This window comes from Zosterops lateralis (genome assembly GCF_965231275.1).
Source record: "Zosterops lateralis genome assembly, chromosome: 2".
Classification (NCBI taxonomy): Eukaryota; Metazoa; Chordata; class Aves; order Passeriformes; family Zosteropidae; genus Zosterops; species Zosterops lateralis.
In genome coordinates, this window is record NC_139763.1 from 30,929,788 (window position 1) to 30,948,760 (window position 18,973).

The 18,973-nt window shown below is 43.7% G+C and overlaps 1 protein-coding gene across 3 annotated transcripts in view; it reads left to right on the top strand.

Annotated features, from left to right (window-relative positions):
- The first annotated feature begins 9,070 nt into the window (after positions 1-9,070).
- Positions 9,071-18,973, top strand: part of TBC1D8 (TBC1 domain family member 8) — a 47,469-nt gene continuing 37,566 nt past the window's right edge. For 2 of the 3 annotated variants that reach the window (XM_083855655.1, XM_083855657.1), the window contains exon 1: positions 9,071-9,256. In XM_083855655.1, the coding sequence (XP_083711781.1) occupies positions 9,130-9,256 (127 nt within the window). In that variant the 5' untranslated portion in view covers positions 9,071-9,129. The remainder of the gene's footprint in view (positions 9,257-18,973) is intronic. The other variant, XM_083855656.1, reaches the window with a different exon arrangement.

Consider the following 18,973-nt stretch of genomic DNA (forward strand, 5'->3'; position numbering starts at 1 on the left):
GAGCCCTCCTTGATGCTCAGCACCAAACCTTTGAAGGGATTGATTTCACAGTTGTCATCAATGTCAATTATATGCTATTTACTTCTGCAAAGCTAGGTCCAAAGATGCACACTCAAAAGCGGCAATATCTTTTGAAAATTCAGGCTCTGTAGGCCTGTTGGGTTCTCCCAAGGTATGTAAGGAGAAACTGGTTGTGAGAGAAATAGATATGCAAAAACTTTTTTTTTTTTTCTATTGCACCATGACAAGAATGGAAACAAAGACTTTGCTGGCCTAAGACATTTAGATAAAGGGCAAAGTAAAACAAAGATTACCAAAAAAAAAAAAAAAAAAAAAAAAGAGTTCAAGAAAAACCATTCCTCTGTGCAAATGGGAAAGGAAGCAGAGCATGTTTTCAAATCTTTCTGCATCTCCCATAAAGACTAGGCAGATGGTTTGGGTGCATTTCCGTAAGTGTGTGATGAATATTTTATCCCTGAAAGGAATAGAAAGCATGAATGTGTATGTAGTCACCAGCTTCACTGAGTGAAGAAACAACAGGACTTCATTAGAAACCATGTGATTTGGTAGTCTAGAAAAGAAAAGAAAAGAAAAAAAGCAAAACAAAACAAAACAAAAAAAGCAGTATAATAAAAAAGGGGAAGAGAGTTGCAGTTATTTTCTCTGGAATCATGTGTTCCCAATTTTAATTGTTCTGTGGCCATGTAAAGTCTAACACCTTGTTAGGATACCTGCAAAAACATAGGTGGTGAAAAAGCCTCCAAATTCTGTTAGAATGCCAGGTGTCACATTGAAATTAGCCAGCAGGCAAAACAAAAGGAGATCACAGAGCTTTCACATAGAATATAGCAGTCAGGTAGAAGCAGAAATGCAGTGCTGATCAAAGACAGTAAGTTCAAACCCAGTCCTAGACATGTGCAGCATGATTCCTACCCAGCAGTATCAGTAATGTACCAAGCTCAGCTCAGCATAGCTTTGAGTGTCATAGCAGATCAGTGGGAAGATGTAAGAATCTCAACAGAAATACTCCTTCGGGGATCCCCAGTGCATAAAAAAGAGGAAAAGGTTGCCAGATAAAATATGTTAAAGGGTGCCTCAAACACACTCACATACACATTTTAAAACTTGTCTCAAAGTGCTGACACTTCTGTGACAACCAGGCTTGTGCTGTGACACAGTTTTTCCACTCCTGCAGCTGAAGCTCCTCATAGATATTTCAAAATCCCCAGGTGAGTGGAAGTGGTGGTTCCTCCCTACACCTTCTGCTGCACCACCATGCCCAGCATTGACAGCACTGGCTCACCCTGATGCCACTTGGGTGATAATGTGGTGCTGAGCCCCTTGGTGGAAGGTGCCAACTCTGTGCAGCTGCCAGACAGGAGGGCAGGACTCACAAAACATGGAAAAGAGTAGAACTTTATGTAGCTTCAAACTGGTTGTAGGATCCCTATGTGCACAGGGTTATGACAAATCCCATGGAATATGATGTTAGACCTTGTGGCATGCAGGCAGGATAGAGACCATCATGACTTCAAGGGACATAATATGCTTTCATGTGTTTCTGTTATGCAGCTCTTGTGAGGCATCTCTGACTGAGAAAAAGGCACAGTTAATTCATGGTTTTAAAAGGCCTTACCATCTGCACAAGTTGACATTCCAGAGGATCAAAGGAAGAATAGGGTAAGCACCTAAAGGAAATTTTTTAAACAACAAGAACCTCTGGTTCCAAGTGCAGCAAAGAAAAATGGAAATTCTTCCAGTTCCTAGGCCATACTTTCAGCTAAGGCAAGTTGTACCCAGATCCAGCAAAAGACAGCTATGGTAGAAAAAACACAGCCAATCTCCATGTAGAAGCAAGATGGGGCACTATAAACAACGCTGCCATACTTCTGGAGGTGGTTTAAGTTTGGAATTTTTTATTCCCCAGATCACTGAACTCCTGAAGACTTTTGATCTTGGAAGATGAATTAGTATGGGAATTTTGGATCAGGAAACAGCGCCGGAAGAAGCTGCTGCTAACAGAAGCTAACACTGGCCATTCCACTTCAGGCTTCCTCTGAGACTGCCTGGCAGTAGTGAGTGCCAGCAGCTATATTTTTGGTAGTGTGTTAGGGCAGCAATACCTTTTTCTTATCAAGGTCATTTGCTATTGCTGCTGAAACACCAATGCCCTGCAGAAATCTGCAATCAGAAAAGGGGCAGGTTACAACCTCCATTCAGGAAGTTTTGTCCTCTCTGCTCTGGCTTTTCACCTTGTCAGAACTTATGGAGCCTTTGCACCTTTACTTTTTATTCTGCCTCCTTCATTCCCGGCTCTGCTAATTCGCTCTATTGTTCAAGGTCTTGTATCTATCAAAAGGTAGAAAAATCACTGGCTTCTTGATTCATTCTCCCTAAAGAGCAGAAATGCATTTTAGGAGGTCAGCTCTTCCATTCCTACTGCAGTGACTTATGCCAAGCCAGAAATAAATGGTATTCTTGGAATGCAGTTTCTTATATAGAGCTGGCCACTCCTCTTCTTTTGTACCAGAATAATTTTAGTGTCTTATCTCAATTTCAAGCTGGGTATATAAAAATCCTGAGAGGATGGTGTCTACCCATAGCTATGTCTTGAGAATGAAAATTAGGATGGGCAGGGAGGGTATTCTGAGCAGTAACTTGAGAAATGTCTTCTTCTTTCCATCATAACGAAAGTAACCTGCATCATCTCCTCCCAGCTTCCTGGAGTCATTACCACTGTGCTGAACAGAGGTCTTCTGCACTTACTGAAGGTGGGCTCTGGCACAGTGCAGACACATTATTAAGCACTGGTGGAGTGGGTGTCAAGCAGTGGGCAGGGCAAGACAAGGTCTCACTCCCCTGCTGTCCTTTGGAGAAACAGTGGCCATGAAGCCCCTGCCTTGGTTTCCTCTCTATCACCTGTGTGCTCTGCAGGGATCTGCTATATATAAGTAAAGGGCTAAGGGATTGCTTTTTTCATCTGGTGTTTTGGAGAACTGGAAGATTCGTGAGACTGTGGTGAGGTGTTTACTGCCTTAAACCACATGTATGTATTATTTTAATCACATGTCCTGAGAGAGGCTGTTTTCTTAGGAAATGTTTGTTAAACACCTTGAAATGGGATGACCTTTCCAGTGTCACACTAACTGTGTGGTTCCCAGAAGAGCTTTGACAGTGCTAAATTGCAAAAGTGGGTTTTGCAATTGGAAGTGAGGAAGTGATGCTGGAAGTAAAATAAGAAGTGGAATCAGCCACATAATCATTTTGGATATTGCTGTTCTATTGCTGGTACTTGAAATATAAAAATGCACATTATAATGTTATTGACAAGGAAAAAGTCAGGAAATATTATTGCATAAAACTGTGAGTCAAGACTTCTAATGTGTTTTTACAGTGTTGCCTATAACTTAATTACATGTGCTCCTGACAGTATATCTTCTTATATCTTCTTTACTGCACAGGCATTAATTTAATCAGAGATAATAAATGAAACCTCTCGAATTAATTACAGGTTGTAACAGTTTTGTTACTTTGCTAGAACAGGCAGGAAGACAAAAACATATGGACCCATAAACATTAACTGGCTTTTGCAATCCAGCCATTACAGGAGAAAGACAACAATGATTAAATTACTTAGAGATGTAGCTGAGAATGCTCAGGCAGTTTTCAGTGTTTCTGAGACTCAGCAGTTCTTGGTGTGGAAGACCTTGACTACTACATTTCTGTGACCCTTTCAAACCAAAATGCACCTTGTATTTATTCAAAAGATTTAAGCCTAAGAACTGCTTTGACAGATTCCCAGGATCTGATCTGTCTGGCAGGAGGGGTCTTTGCAGTCCTGTTTCAATGGAGGCATGCTGCCAGGATCTGGGATCTGCGTGTGAGCTACCGTGATTTCCCTTTGGGCCCTCTTGTTTCTGCCAAAATTGAAGTGGACTTTCTGTGAGTGAGAAGCAAACATGGCTCCATTCCAACAGCACAATATCTGGGAGGGTGTCTGACAGGAAAAAGCCTTGCAGAAGATCCTTTCAAAGCATCTTTAAAAAAATCCCCTCTTGTAGGGGATTTCTTGTGGAGAAAATAATCATTACCTATGCTTAGAAGGTAGAGGGTATCTTGCTTGGTTGCCTAATCTTTCTGATCACAAAGTTAACATCACAGAGTAACTCCATCATATACAAAATTATTTATCTTATACTACTTCTAAAATGCCTCTAATCTAGTCCCTGGTGTACTATTCACAGTCAAAAACTTCTGGATCAATCTGATTTGCTTAGTAAGCTTAATCTAATCTTCCCTTCTTTAAGAAAAGCAAACAAACCTCTCATGCTGCATTCAGTGAATCACCTTTTTAATGCAATAAATATATCATCTTCTTTGTATTTAACACACAGGTTCTCGTAGGCAGCTATTTAGTGCTTCACTTCAGTTGTCACTTTCAGCCGAGCTACACATATATCACACTACTGCAATGTGAGCTCACAAGTCAGCTTAAACCCTTAATAATTCCCATTTTTCTTTTCTTAATATGCCTCCACAAGATCTACATTTTTCAAATACTGAACTAGTCTGAAATTAATATGATATATCAAGAATGGTCCCATCAGACTTTTGTATAGGAAGACTGTTATCTATCTGGTCTATGATGGATATTTGCCTACACAATGCAGGAAATATAATCCTACATTTTATGGAAAGCCAGGCAGTCTGAGCAGTGGGGCATTTTGGATCTTGAGATTTCTTTCAAGAGTGAGCCAGTGCCTGGAGCAGTGTGCTGAGGGCTTAAGGCTGCCACTGGGCACTGACCCAATGTGTCACTACATCTCTCCCTGGTTTGGTGTAGGTGGGAGATAAAGTCTTTTCAAAATCCAGCCACATATCAATATGGTGAATCTGAAGACTTGTGGCTTCATCTCCTCAGCAAAATCCCTTTCCTGCTCTTAGAGTGTTCAGTGGTTTTCAGCCTGGGAATTGTGGATCTCTGCATTGGCAGATGGCTTCAAGGGGACATACCACAAAGAAAAGTACTGATGCCTGCTGTCAACTGGTCTACAGGAGACTGAAGCTGCAGTGGAATACTTTGTGGGCTGTAAAAAATAAAGTGTTGAAAACAGAAGTTGTTGATTCATCTTTGTGAGGTGCTTTTTTTTTTTTATTTTGTTCCCTGAAAAATGTATGTTCTAGTTATTTTCTCCTAGAGGTATTAGCCAACAGTTTGAATTTCCAATGTTATATTTACTAATGTGTGTTATTTCCTTAGCACCCTAAACATTATTTCTCTGCACTCACTGCTGTCTCCGATAAGTCCAAACTCAGGATCATCTGACAGATTCAGCAACTCTCTCTTGGGAATTGAATCAGCTCACTGATCAGGGTTTTTCAGACACTAATAAAGGTACAAGTTAAAGAACCAAAACTGGAAACATGGAAAGGACTGTGCACCTGCAGAATGATAGCCAATTACAGTCTGTCCGTCCTGCCCCCCCCTCCTTTTTTTTTTTTTTTAAGTATAAATAAATTAAACTCCATCTTTAGACTCCCATTTCATGATAAATGCAACTGAATCTCCCTACAGTCTCCTGCCTCAAAGATCAGCCTGTTTCTTTTCCTCAGCCCAGGACATGCACTTTGACCCTAGTTTTCCTGCAGTCACAACATGACTAAGGAACTAACCTAGCAAAAAACACTTCAATAAATAAGAGTTTTCAACTAGTTTAACTAGTTAAATCCATTCACTACAGAAAGTCTGACAGGGGTCAGGGAGGGAGCATGACAGCCTGTTTTTGTGGCAGCCCATATGTGCATCAGCTGCAATCATGCACCTGCAAGTCCTGGAGCCTACCCTACAACACTGCACACTCACAGGCTCCCAACTTTGCTCAAGTGTTGCCAGCCCTCTCTGAGGGTTTGGTACCCTCTGCAGAGGGCCAGCCAGGCAGAAGGCCCAGAGCACCACGGCTGCCTCTTTCCTGCCATCGTTCTTTTTCTGCACAGAGGGAATTCGCCTTTCTTGAGCACCTCAGTGACATCCAGAATAAAATTTATGTACCTGTTTGATGGATGAAAAATATGAAGCTGTGAGAAGTTAAAGGGCATGACTAGTGCTGAGAAGGCAGACAGAAACAAAGGCAAGAAGGAAAAGCAAAGTTTTCCCTGTGACTCTTCCCTATGCTGTCTATCCTCTATTTCGTGGATGCTCAGAATCTCTGCAGCTAATTCTGGGTAGGACTGATGCTCCAACATAATCTGAATGGCAGACTCCCTGCCTTGTGCTACTAGTACTGAAATTTAAGAAAGATACATAGCATCATAATGCAAACATGGTCTTTTCAGTGTGTGCTAAGGGTGGCATAAGGCCAGAAACCTAATTTTCTTTCTGTTCTCTCCTTTCAAATACATCTTTATTTTTTAATGCTATTTTCTTCAGTCTAGTAACCTTAAGTACCTTCAAGCCATTGAGTAACACAGTCCTGCCTTTTCTAGACTTTATCAGAGAATAAATAAAACACTCATCACTCTGGTTTTTGTCTCATAATCTGCTAGATTCCCATCTTTCTTGGTTTTATGTATCTCTCTGGACACCAGCATTTAAAAACTATTGGTTCACAGGAGAGCCTCAGATCATCCAAATCCTGGTCAAATACTGGTTGTGAAAATAGTCAGTACATTACTGTAGGACTTTCTTCATGAAATAAACTTATTCTTAGCTGTTGCCAAAGACTGTCTAGTTTTCAGGTAGAAACAGTGCCTCAGGATGTCAAGGACTGCCATGTGCAATGCCATATTGGGAAAGGAGGATGCTCCTGCTTTCAGTGGATGCATTTATTATGATATATATTACAAAGTGCTTTGTTTTACTCTGTCATCCTGAATAAGATTTTTCTCTCATCCATCCCCTTTTTGCTTCTCTGAAGCCATTTCTCAGAGATTCTTTGTTAATTATCTTTCACCAGTTCTATGTATTGGAAAAGCCGCTTAAAAAGCATGAGTGATCCCATTTTGATTGAACAGTTGTTGGGCCAGCTTGGATGTGGTTCCAAAGCCCATGGCTTTGAAGGAGTACTATTGGTGGGGTCTAAGAGAAGCCTGTCTCAAGATGTAATAAGCAGAGGCAGGTATGCATGACACTGGATCCTCAACTGCTTTACTCTTTTGCTAACTCTCAAGCTCAAAAGCACCTCAAAAGTCAGCAACTTGCTTGGTTCTCTTCTAAATTATGTTTCAAATCAGCCTGCCCAAAACCTGAGACTGAATGTAAAAAAGGCCCCCAAAACAATAACTGAAATTAATATTCAAGTATCTGCATAGGGAAGAAATATTCACCATCTCACTTCACCAAGAATTTAAACTTATAATACTTACATGTCTTCAGGATAGTTTTGGGGGTGGGAAATCTCTGAGCTATTCTTATCCTGCAAGAGCATTTAAAGTAATTTCTCCTTACATTCTCATTAATTTTTAATACATTATTATGTGGATGTCCATCTTTTCCTTTTGACAGCTTTTATTTTTATGTCAGACAAGTAATATGCTCAAAGTACTTGCTTGTTATTCTATGTATGGAAATGAAATAGTTGCTTCATATAGAACACAATTCACTCAGTGTTTACCAGATTGCAGCTGAGTACAGAATTTTGACTATTAAATGATCCCACTGGCAATTCAAAAACAGTCCACATGGGCACCTTCCAATTCCCAGGTAATAATTTACTGCTGGCTGTGCACACTGCAGCATTGGTACCTTTCAAAGAGTTGGTACACTGGAACTCATGTAACAATAGGTAGAAGTTGGGAAAGTGAAGCTCAGGTCTTTATCCCTAATCGAAATTCTTTACTTAGAGGGATCTTTGCTGAAATTTAGGTGTGATTTAACCCACAGTGACCGAGGTCTTTAATCTAGAAGAGTGAGGTTTACCAGCCTGCTAATTCAGTTGTTGTAAAGTAATGATTTAATATTTGCAGTTAACAGGAAAAAGGAATGTGATGGAAAGAATGTACACTGGTCCTGTTTTAATCATAAAATAACAGAAAGGGTTGTGTTGCAGGGGACCTTAAAGATCTAGTCCCAACCCCCCATCGGCAGGGACACCTATTAGATCACACTCAGAGCTCCATCCAACCTGGCCTTGAACACTTGCAGGAATGAGGCATCTGCTGCTTCCCTGGGCAACCTGTTCTAGTGTCTCACCACCCTCATTAATGGCAATCTGTGTTAATAAAAATGTAAAATACAGTGTCAGAGCATTACCAACATAAAGTGCTGCAGCAGTAACCATTTGTGCAGGTTCACACACGGTCCTGCCAACAGCTCAACCGCAAGCAGTGACAGATATTTCTTAAAATGAGAAAAAAAACAAACCCAACCCGAACTGTAAAATTAAGATTCTGACTTTTCCCTTGCGATACAAGGTTTCAAGCACTGGCTTTTAAATATCAAAGCAGCTGCGGGTTCACGCTTTAGGCTGAGCTCTAGAAGGAAACAGGAAAGCAGAGCCCCCCCAACCCCGGCCTCTCTCCAAGCCTGGACACCCTTTCCTCCCCCGGCCTCTCTCCGAGCCTGGACACCCTTTCCTCCCCCGGCCTCTCTCCGAGCCTGGACACCCTTTCCTCCCCCGACCTCTCTCCAAGCCTGGACACCCTTTCCTCCCCTTCTCCTGAGGCCCCGCGGGGCCCTGCGGGCACAGGCCGGGGTGTGGGGACCCGGCCCAGTCGCGGTGAACCCACAGCGGGACCCGCCGCCTGCGGTGCCGCGGCAGGACATCCTCCAGCCTCCGGGGTGCCGCGGGAGCCCCGCCGGGCTCTGTGTGGGGCTCGGGGCGCCACGGCAGCCCCGAAAGGGAGAACCTGGGCCTCCCCCTGCTCCCCCTCCCTCCGGCCGGAGCCCCGCCGTCCCCCCGGCCGGTGCGGAGCCGGTCCCCGCCGCACAAAGCCCCCGGCGGGCGGGCAGGGCGGGCCGTGCCCGGGCTCCTCCCTCGGCCCCTCCCGGCGGCCGGGCCGCGCTGAGGGAGCCGGAGCCGGAGCCGGCGCCGCGCAGCCCGCGGGGGGCGATGTGACCCGGGCGGCCGGGAGCGGTGCCGTGCGGGGCGGGCGGGCTCCGGGGGACAGAGCGGGACTTCCAGCCGCGGGAAGATGTGGCTGAAGCCCGAGGAGGTGCTGCTGAAGAACGCCCTCAAGCTGTGGGTCACGCAGAAGAGCAGCGGCTACTTTATCCTGCAGCGGCGCCGGGGTTACGGGGACGGCGGCGGCCGCTTCGCGGGTACGGGGGGCGCGGGGCTCGGCGGGGCCGGGCCGGGCCGGGCCGGGCCGGGGGCAGATCCCCCCGTGTCTGTCCCCCGGGAACTTGGCCGCGCCGGGACAGCCGCCCGCGGGCCGGGCTGCGGGGAGCGGGAGCGGCCTCTTTGTTGTGGCCGTGCGGGGGGCCCGGCTCGGCGGCGGCGCGGGCGGTGGGGCCGCCCCGCCAGTGCCGGGGGAGCGGCTTCGCCTTTCTGTAGCCTCGAGCACCGCTGGAACCACTTTTATTGTTACTTCCCCGCGCTCCCCTCCCGATGCGTGTCTCAGGGGGACTGGGGGCGGGCGCGGAGCCCTCGGGAGTGCGGGGCCGGTGCCCGGGGCCGGAGGGCGCGGCGGGGCACAGCCCCCGGGACTCGGCGGGGCACAGCCCCCGGGACTCGGCGGGGCACAGCCCCCGGGACTCGGCGGGGCACAGCCCCCGGGACTCGGCCGGGCACAGCCCCCGGGACTCGGCGGGGCACAGCCCCCGGGACTCGGCCGGACACAGCCCCCGGGACTCGGCGGGGCTCCGGGGCCGGCGGGGAGAGCTGCAGGGATGCCGGGGGCATCAGTGGGATGTGCTACCCGTGTCCCCCCGGACCGCCCGCCACTGCGGTTCGCCTCCCCTTTCTACAGCGGGAGCTATAGAAGTACATATGGGACTCGTGACTTTTGGGCGATGCATGACTTTACGGGGCGGGGGTTGTCAATTCAGTGTTGTGGCAAAGTGCATTCTGTCTTATTTTTTGCATTAATGATACTAGGGGTGATGGTGGGTGTAGACCCGGCAGGCTGTATCCGTGTGGCACCCCGGATAGGTGTGCAGTGAAGATCTGCACGGGAAGGATCGCACTCACCCTGGCAGCCGTGCGGATCCCGGAATAACTCCGGGACAATGAGGTGTTAGGCTGCGCTGACGCTGGAGCACAGGGAATTCGGGCCAAACTTTTGGTTCAAAGACAGCAGCAACTGAATTCAAATAAACAATTTGGAGAATTAATATAGTTTAACACTGTAATTCTTACTAAAAAAGCAAACGAGGCTGTTTTGAATATTATAAAGTGAGAATTTTTAATGGTAGCTTATATATTTGGAAGAATCTCTAGGTATTTTCAAAATCAGTATTTTCTATGGAGTTTAAGAACATGCAATACCATATTCGGTATTTATTTTATTAAAACCTTTTTTTCCCCTGAACTATTGACCTTTGCCATTTGATAATACTGCTTTCTGCATTGTTGCCTTTTTTTATATATATATTTTTTTTAGTATAAAATCAGGGCTTGTCCTATCTGTCCACAATACTGAACTGTGTCTTGGTAGATTGCACGTTATCAATGTATCACTAATGAAATGGAAGTTTTGCCAGCGAGTTAAAACGCTAACCTCCTATTTTCTTCTGCCCCCCTGTGTGGAACTCAGGCCACCCTTTTGTGACAGTAAAGACGATGTGGATTAATTTTCAGAGTTAAAAATAGCCGTTTACAGCTGCTTGATTTAGGTCCAGGACAATCATGAGGTTCAGTTTCACAAATGTTAATGCCTTGTGCCTGAGCTTTTTACTACAGAAATTCTCAAGCTTAAACCAAACAAACTGCTTTTCTCCCTGGTTCAGCTTCAGGTGAATCATTTTGCTGAATCTACAGTGCACAGGCTTGCTCAAATCTCTTTTGGCTGGCAAAGGAAAGCCACTCCTGTCTTGCACGTTTTCCAAGGGAACTGTAGATTCTGACAGTCTCTTAAGCCATTTGGAAACATTTGTATTTAAAAGGGCTTAGAAATTTGAGTCCTAAAACCAAAATATAAGAATTGTGGAGCATTAGCTATAACTGGGGTTAGTTAGTGTAAATTTTTTCAGTCTTTACTTGCAGTGAAGGAAATGGAAATGGGTACAGCAAGACTTTGCTGGTGTTTGCTTTCAGTGCAAAACTTACCTCCTGATTCTTGCTTTACATGACTGTAGAGACACTTATTTAGTACCTGTCTTTTCCAAACTGGCAGAAGGGCAGTAAAGCTCTGCCATATTTCAGAATATGGTCTACCAAGTGCTAAAGCCAAAAGTTAGAAGTTTTTGTTTGTTTTAGTGGGGAAGCAAAGCTTAAGTGAGAACGATATCCAAATCTGTTTTCCCTTTAATACCTTGATCCCTGGCCAATCGCAGTTACATTTTATGAAAAGGAAGAGGTTTCAAAGATGTGACAGTTCTGTACATGAGAGCAGGTGCCACAGTAGAAGAGGATTTCATCGCTCCTGCAGGGAGGAGGAGGTTGTGTTAGACCCATGTAGGATCAGCAGAACAAAACTCTCAGAATATTAGATTTCATAGAGTGTAGAAGGGGCAGCTGACCACCTGTGATGTAATTTGCTTTCAGCAGGGTGGAACGGTGTGGTGCCTGAGTTGCCCTTGTGCACGTTGCCACAGCACGGTATTTGCACTGAACCTGTGTGAGGACATCTGTTTTATGGCCCAGTTCTCATATTTGCCTGCTTTTCTTCTAGGACACTTCTTTGTTCTTACCAGGGCATTTTAACTGTTAGGTAAGAGTAAGTTGCACAGCTGGAGGGTGTATTTTATGTGGATTTAATGCCTGAAGAATGGACTAGAGATGGTCTTCTGCACAAAAGTGCTTTTTATTCCATATCTGTGTTCCTTTGTGTACTATGTTTTTGTCAGACGCTGAGCAGATGTTTGTAAGTGAGAGACCCTATTTCCTACTGTTATTTAATTTGTGTCCTAGGGCAGTTCCCAAATGCGCACTGGGCTTGCAAGCAGAGGGTGCAAACAATGGGGGTTGTATTTAACTCTTCATTACTTGACCAGTCTCATTCTGGTTTCTGTCTTCCTTAGGGATATGCTTTTTCAAGTAAATGTTTCACTTGCCAGTTTACCTAGATCTTTACTTGACAGCTCTGCTGCATCAGAGACTTAATAAGGAAACTGAAAATGTTTAGAAATACTTTAAAAATCTGCATTACTTTTTTTTAAACTAATAACTAATTTTAAGTCATAGATTAATAAAAATATTTAGTTCATCAGTGTCTGTTGATTCTGGTGTTTTCTTTGCCTAATTGGAGAACACTGTAGTGAACCCTGCAGAAAAGGCTTGCAATGTAGCTATGATTAACAGATCAAAGTTAGCTGGATTTAATACTTGCTGATATCTTTGGTACTGAGGTTACATATTAGTGCGTTTAATATGATAGTAGTAAAAAATACTTTGTGGTAAATACTGCAAGATGGTTTAGCCTTTAAGTGACTCACTAATTTTTAGGACACGCACCCTCCTCTTTTATTAATTTTCTCTTTGATTGATTTTCTGCATTTTGACAGCAAAACTGCTTGTTCTGGGATGTGTTGGGAAGGATTTCATCATGAGTGCTGGACTGAGAGTGGTCTTTCACTCTTCCCAAGCAGCTAGCATTTTTGTTTATACAGTACTTCACATTGCACACTTTTAGCATATAAAAACCCACTTAGCAACACTTGTGAATCTTTCCTTTTATAAATAAGGTTAAATAAGACCTTAAAATTAACTCTTGTTTCAAGCAGCTTTTTGTATGATTGAGATACAGTGCCTCTTTAACTTCTTGATTGAAATAGATCAATAAAAGGTTATGTTTTGTTCCTGTTTTACTCATGTTTTTAAGTTAGCTATGATATTTTTCCCTACTCTTCTTCCAGCATCCATTTTCAGCTCAGGGCACTTTCCAAGTTGGATGTAGTTTTGCATTATTTGCAACTTGCAGAGGACTAACATTTTAAAAGGAAATTAATTTACTTTTCAGCTCTTACAAAGCTTTACAGTTCACAACTTTAAATATAATAGACTGGCAGAAAAAAAGCATCTTCTGTATATGAATCTAAACCTTATTAATGCTTTAATAAAAATAAATGTGGTAGGCATGGTAAATACATTTCCAAGTTCCATCTTAGGATTTAATTTTTTCTTTTAAATAAAACTCTTGCAAGGCAATAGCTTTTGAACTCATCTACCAAGTACCTCTTGGCTGTGAAAGGAGAACTGACTAGTTTGTGTGATAACACTTTTCTTCCTTATTTTCCCTCTGCTTGGGTGTTAGTTTTTTTTAAGGCATACGAAGAAATGGTTATTGATAAACTCTGGAAATTTTTCCTGGAAATTAAAAATTAAAAGATCTTTTGCTGCTCTTTCATACTCTACTGTTCAGCAGTCCTGTAATCATTGTAGATACCTCAGCTTTTAGTGCTCATCTCCCAAGGTAAATAATTTCATAAGGGAGTCTATTTCTGGGAAAGGCAACAAGAGGACCACAGTAGATGAAGATTCCTGCAACTCAGATGGGGAATTAATCTTGATTGCCCCTATTCATTACATTGTAGCAGAAGAGCATCCAAAATATATGAAGACTTGGATTTTTCCTAGGGAATGCAAATGGGAATCCCCATAGTACTTTTTACTTTCTGGAGGGGCAAAAGGCAAAATGAGTAGCATATTCATAGAATCATATTAAAAGGTCTATCCCAATACATTTTTCAAAAAAGCATTTCTTTTTGTTGTTGGATGTGTTCAGGATACCAAAATAAATTAAGCTCAATCTGAGCACTAATGAAAAAAACCCCAAACCCAACAGAATACTTTCATTTTAAATTAAGCAGTTTGAGGAGAGGAAGGTGCCACAATACTGATGTTAATAAAGGATACTGGTAATGTTTACTATCAATATTCATGGTTTTGTTTCCTTAAGGAACAGTTCTCTGAAGCCTTGCAGGAGAAGGAGAAATATGCATACTTTATTGAAAGCTTGGACTCTTGTCAAAACATTATCTAGCCTTGCCCACAACTGGAATTCAGATCAGCAGGTTTTTTTCCCCTTTTTTCTCTCTTTATTTTACTGTAACTTTTTTTTAAGGAGAATGCATACTTATAAGTGCTTTCCCAAGAGGATGGCTTCTCCATGACCGTGTTTGGCCAAGAGGCATGAGCTGGAAGGAAGGAAGGAAGGATAAGAGCAGGCTGCCAGGCTGCTACCTGCAAAGCTGAGCACCCCAATTCCTGACCCCTGAGCCATGTGTGCCGCTCTGGCTCCCTTTGCTTACCTTTCTGGGGTGAGTTTCCTGCTCTTGAGCACTACTGTGGTGCTGAGATGGCTAAGGTGAAATGCAGTTGCTTCTGTTGAAATGTTAGCAGTGTGTTAAGTGCTGAGTGTTAAGGTGAGGAAGTACCGGTGTTTGGAAAGGAGGTGCTGGGTTGTGTCTGCGTAGGGACCGACCTTGCACCTCTGCAAGATGAATCCGGTAAACACCTACAGTGGCTTTTTATTTTCCTGCTGTGGAGGCCAAATTGTGCAGAAAAAGGCACGAAAATCCTAGAATAATTTGGGCTGGAAGGATCTTAATGACCATCTACTTCCAACCCCCACCCATGGGCAGAGATTGCTCCCACTAGACCAGGTTGCTCAGAGCACCATCCAGCCTGGCCTTCCAACACTTCCAGCACAGGGCATTGACAGTTTATCTGGGCAACCTGTTCCACTGTCTCACCACCCTCATAGGAAAAAATGTCATTCCTATAAAATAATTGAGCATGTCAGTGGTGGCAGAGTTAATGTAGCACTAGTTTGGTCTATTCAGCATTATTTACAGCACCCACAAAAAAAGAGAGAGACTTTTTTATATTCCCTGAAGTAGTGGTGCATGTCTGGATAATTTACAGGGCTGCAGCAGCAGCCTTGTATATCCCATCTTCTTGTCCGTTTTCAGGTGGAAAACAGTTTCAGGTATTTTTACTTGTAATATGAGAACCACAGCATTTGGCTCAGCAGCCTTCAGGGCTATAAAAATAGGCTTGGCTCGAACTGGACTGATGGTAGAGGACTGAGATAAGCAGCTGTGAGTGCTTTGCCATGGCAGCATGCCCACCTGGGGAAAAAGCCCGTGGAGAAGTGGTGCTGGGGAGAAATAATCGGTGCTCCAGGGTGGGGATGCCATTTCCATCATTCCAAGAGAGACGGTGCATAATTCATCTCACTTGTCCTCCTGGGTGGTCTCTCCCTCTGCATGTGGTGGTCTGACAAAAGCACTCAGCATCACATCCAGGGATATGAGAGTCATGGGGACCATGGACACCAATTCCCACAGTGAAATGCCCTGCATTTCTCATCTCCACCTTCCCCCCAGAGCACTGGGACCTAGACATAATGATTAAGTAATTTGTTACAATTTGTTTCTACATAGCAGATTGAAAAAAGTCCCAATTCAACAGAAACCAATTTGCCCAGTGGCACTATTTGATCTGGCAAGGTCTGTGCTATAAGTAATGTAAGGGCTTGGATGTTGGGTATTTTCCTGGGTGAATAAATACTCGTAGCATTAGGTCTTTACATTGAAATCTAATGTTGTCTGTGCTTATCTTTCAGTGTGGTGAGTCCTTATCATTTCAAAGGAAACAGAGCCTTCCTACAGCCGTTGGAGGAGTCCTCCTTCATTCTTTTTCTTATGTACTTACCCAAAAAAGTTTTGCAACTCTTTTTTTTCTACTGGTAGAAGTGTAATAAATACTTTTGAATGGCTAGTGTATTGTATCAAAACCTGTTTACATAATTTTGCAAAATTCAACACAGTGTAGTTGCATTAAGCTGTTGTTATTAGCAGCTTTGCGTAACTGATGGTATTATCCATCAAAAACATGGATTTTAGGGTGGACTGAGTGAAATCAACAACCTGCTAAACATCTGAGTTTTGAACTTTTAGAGAAATCAAATCAAGATATTATGAAAGATCTGCAGATGTCCCCAAACATTTATGCTGTGAGCCACCACTGGCCAACAGTAGCTTCATGGCCACAGCCCTGGGCTGTATCCTACCTTGGTGCAGCTCAAACCCCTCCACTTTAGCCTGTAATGCCGGGGGGCTGGCAGTCTCTAGGTGGGCTGTAAGAGGTGAGGATAGAGGCTGCAGTGGTTGGTCCTCATTGCATCTCAGCCTTGGGTCTTTCCTTGGAACACCCGTGGGGTTGTGGTCACAGTTAGGGCTGCTTTGTGGTGGGGTGGTTGATGCCTGATGAGAATCAGTTTCATAGTCCCCCCATCCCTCACTCAGCAAGGACAGTGGCCCTAGGGAGAGCTTCTGAGATGTCCTGCAGAGCCAGGGAAGCAATCTGTGCTAATTTGGTGCTGTCTCAGGAGAGCCCCATTGTCAGGCTGAGCTTATCCTGGTTGGTGTGAAAAGCAGCTTTCTGTTCCAGCTGGAGCACAGGGACTGCAGGGTACATCCACGTGTCCTTGCCCGTGTTCTGCCTGGTGGTGGGCTGTTCCTTCAGCCAGTTTGCTTGCCTCCTCTAGCATGGCTAATTGCTGCCCACCATGGCTCTTCTGAGACTCTAATTGTTTGCAAATCATTGCAGGATGGAGGAAGCTATGTGGAGAAGTGTAATTAGGATTCAGGGTATGAAGTGCTTCTCTGCCCCAAAGAGAAGATTAATTCTCCTTTATGGAAGCTGTTAGTTCAATTTCACTGTCCTTAAAAAAAAACCCAACCTTTATTTTTATGATCATCTGAATTGTTTGATTTGTTCTTTTCTCCCAGCTCACATGCCTAAACAGCTTAGAGTGGTTCTTGCAGCTATCAACTCTCCTTGTAAAACTGCAGCCGCTGGGAAGCAACCTATACTGTTAGCTCCTTCCTGGCAGAGCTTTCTCCTTTCCAGTAAAAGTACAACTTTTTTCAGAAAACTGGGATGATTTTTCTTTCTGCCCCAGCTTTCTCTGGTGGAGCAAATGTAGGAAGCAGCAGTGAGCTCCCAAGGATAAGTTTGAAAGCATGCTTTTCACTTCATGGTTTTGCACTGGAGCAACGCTGGTCTGTGACTGTAATTGTAAATACCCCAATTTGGTGGTTTTGTCTCACAAAAATAACCTAGTCTGAAAAAAAGAGGGTATGAGTACTTAAAACATGGCTTTGGCATTATATGAGTCAGTGTAGCCACCAAGTGCTCTTTTTTCCATGTCCCTGCAGATCAGCCACTGCAGTCCCTAGAGAGCATGTGGTGCCATAATTTTCTTGACTTTGAAAGTGCTGGGTGTCTGCAGCAAGAGAAACCTCAGCTTTGGAGTCAGTGAGCATCTTGGCAATCTGGTTTGGGTCCTTGTTGTGGTGGTGGTCCTGTGCCTGTTTTCTTGGAAGTATCTTGGCAGATACTCTTAAGTTAGGCATTGTTGCATATTTGTCCAGCTGAGCTGGTCTCAGGTGCAGTGGAAATCTCAAGGTTTGTTTTTTTTTCAAAGTAGACTTAGGAGAAGTGGAAGGACAGTTTTCTCTCTGCTTCAAATTTCTGTAGCAGTCAGTTTGTACAGTGACTAAAGGAGTTCTCTCGGATGCTGGAATCACAGGCTGGACTCTGTCTTTTCTGTTGCATTTGATTTTGGTAGAGAGGGTGTAAATGCGTGATTTGGGAAGTCCAGGGCTGTGTGGGAACAGGTGCTTCTGTGCATCTGACCCACTGTTCTCTGGATTTTAAAAGTGCCATCAGAATTTCTTACTGACCAAATGCAGGTACCGCATGTAATTGCTTCTTTGAACTACACTGGCTGTCATTCCCCACTTTGTAGTGGATGGATGTTAGTTCATGTTAGTCAAAAGATCCTGGCTGTGGTAAATGTGTTGCCTAAAAAACAAGTAGAACTGAAAGGGTAACAACATTGAGTGTTGTGACACCCCAGACTTCCTTGTCACTTAGATTTAAATCTCCTTTTTTTTCTTCTCCCCTTCCCTGTTCCCCCTGTGCTCCCCTCCCCCCTCCAAAAAAAAAAAAAAAAGAAAAAAAAAAGGCAAAAAAGCAGTGGCAGCTTTGGCCTTTTCACTTTTTGTTTTACTTTTTGGGAGACAAGAAGTTGGTGAAGTGGTTCATTAAAGGGGAAGAGCTACTCCGAATTTTAAGTTCCTCCCAAAAATCTTGTCTCATATAGAGTCAAAATAAGAAAAAAAAAAAAAAAAAAGTGGGTGGGGGGGGGAGTTTTGGGAAGAAAACTAGGGTAGCAGTTCTCTTTTCCTCTTCTGCTTCTGTTTCCTTTTCATTTTTTTTGCTGTCCTGAAGTATAAATTGTTTCACTTTTGTCTGTGATGTGGAAGAGGTCTGTATCACCCTGACTGAAGGCAAGCTGATGCATCAATATGTGAGCCAGAGGCTCTTAATGTAATTTATCTTGCTAGCCAGGTACCCTTCTGCTTTCTAAACAGATTCCATTTTATAAGAGACCCTTCTCTGGAACCAACTGTTTGAACATGTTATGAGAAAGGTGTTTGCTCACAAGCTGGGCATTTTTCAAAACAGGTTTCAGAATCAGTGTACTGGTTTTTGTTTCTTCACTCGGGGAGCTTTAGGTTGGTTGTTTTTCAATGTTAAGATGCAAAAGTTACCCCGAATGAATTACAAGGCAACTTACACTGGAAAAGTTTTGCCTCTAGTTTTTATAATTTTCTTGCTACCACAGTTTCAACTAAATTATCATATTGGCCAGGGTGTATATATTAGTGTTGAATCCTTTTCATGTTTCTGCAAATGCACTTGTAGTAATCTTTTTTCCCTGTTCTCTCCCTCTCTCAGTCACTCATCCAAAAGATAAAGGAGCCCCAAACATGGGGATGGGGCCCACTCTTTGTGCTTGCTCAACTTTAGCAGTACTTGCTCTTATTTTCCTTTACTGCCCTTATGTCCCCTGTGCAGCC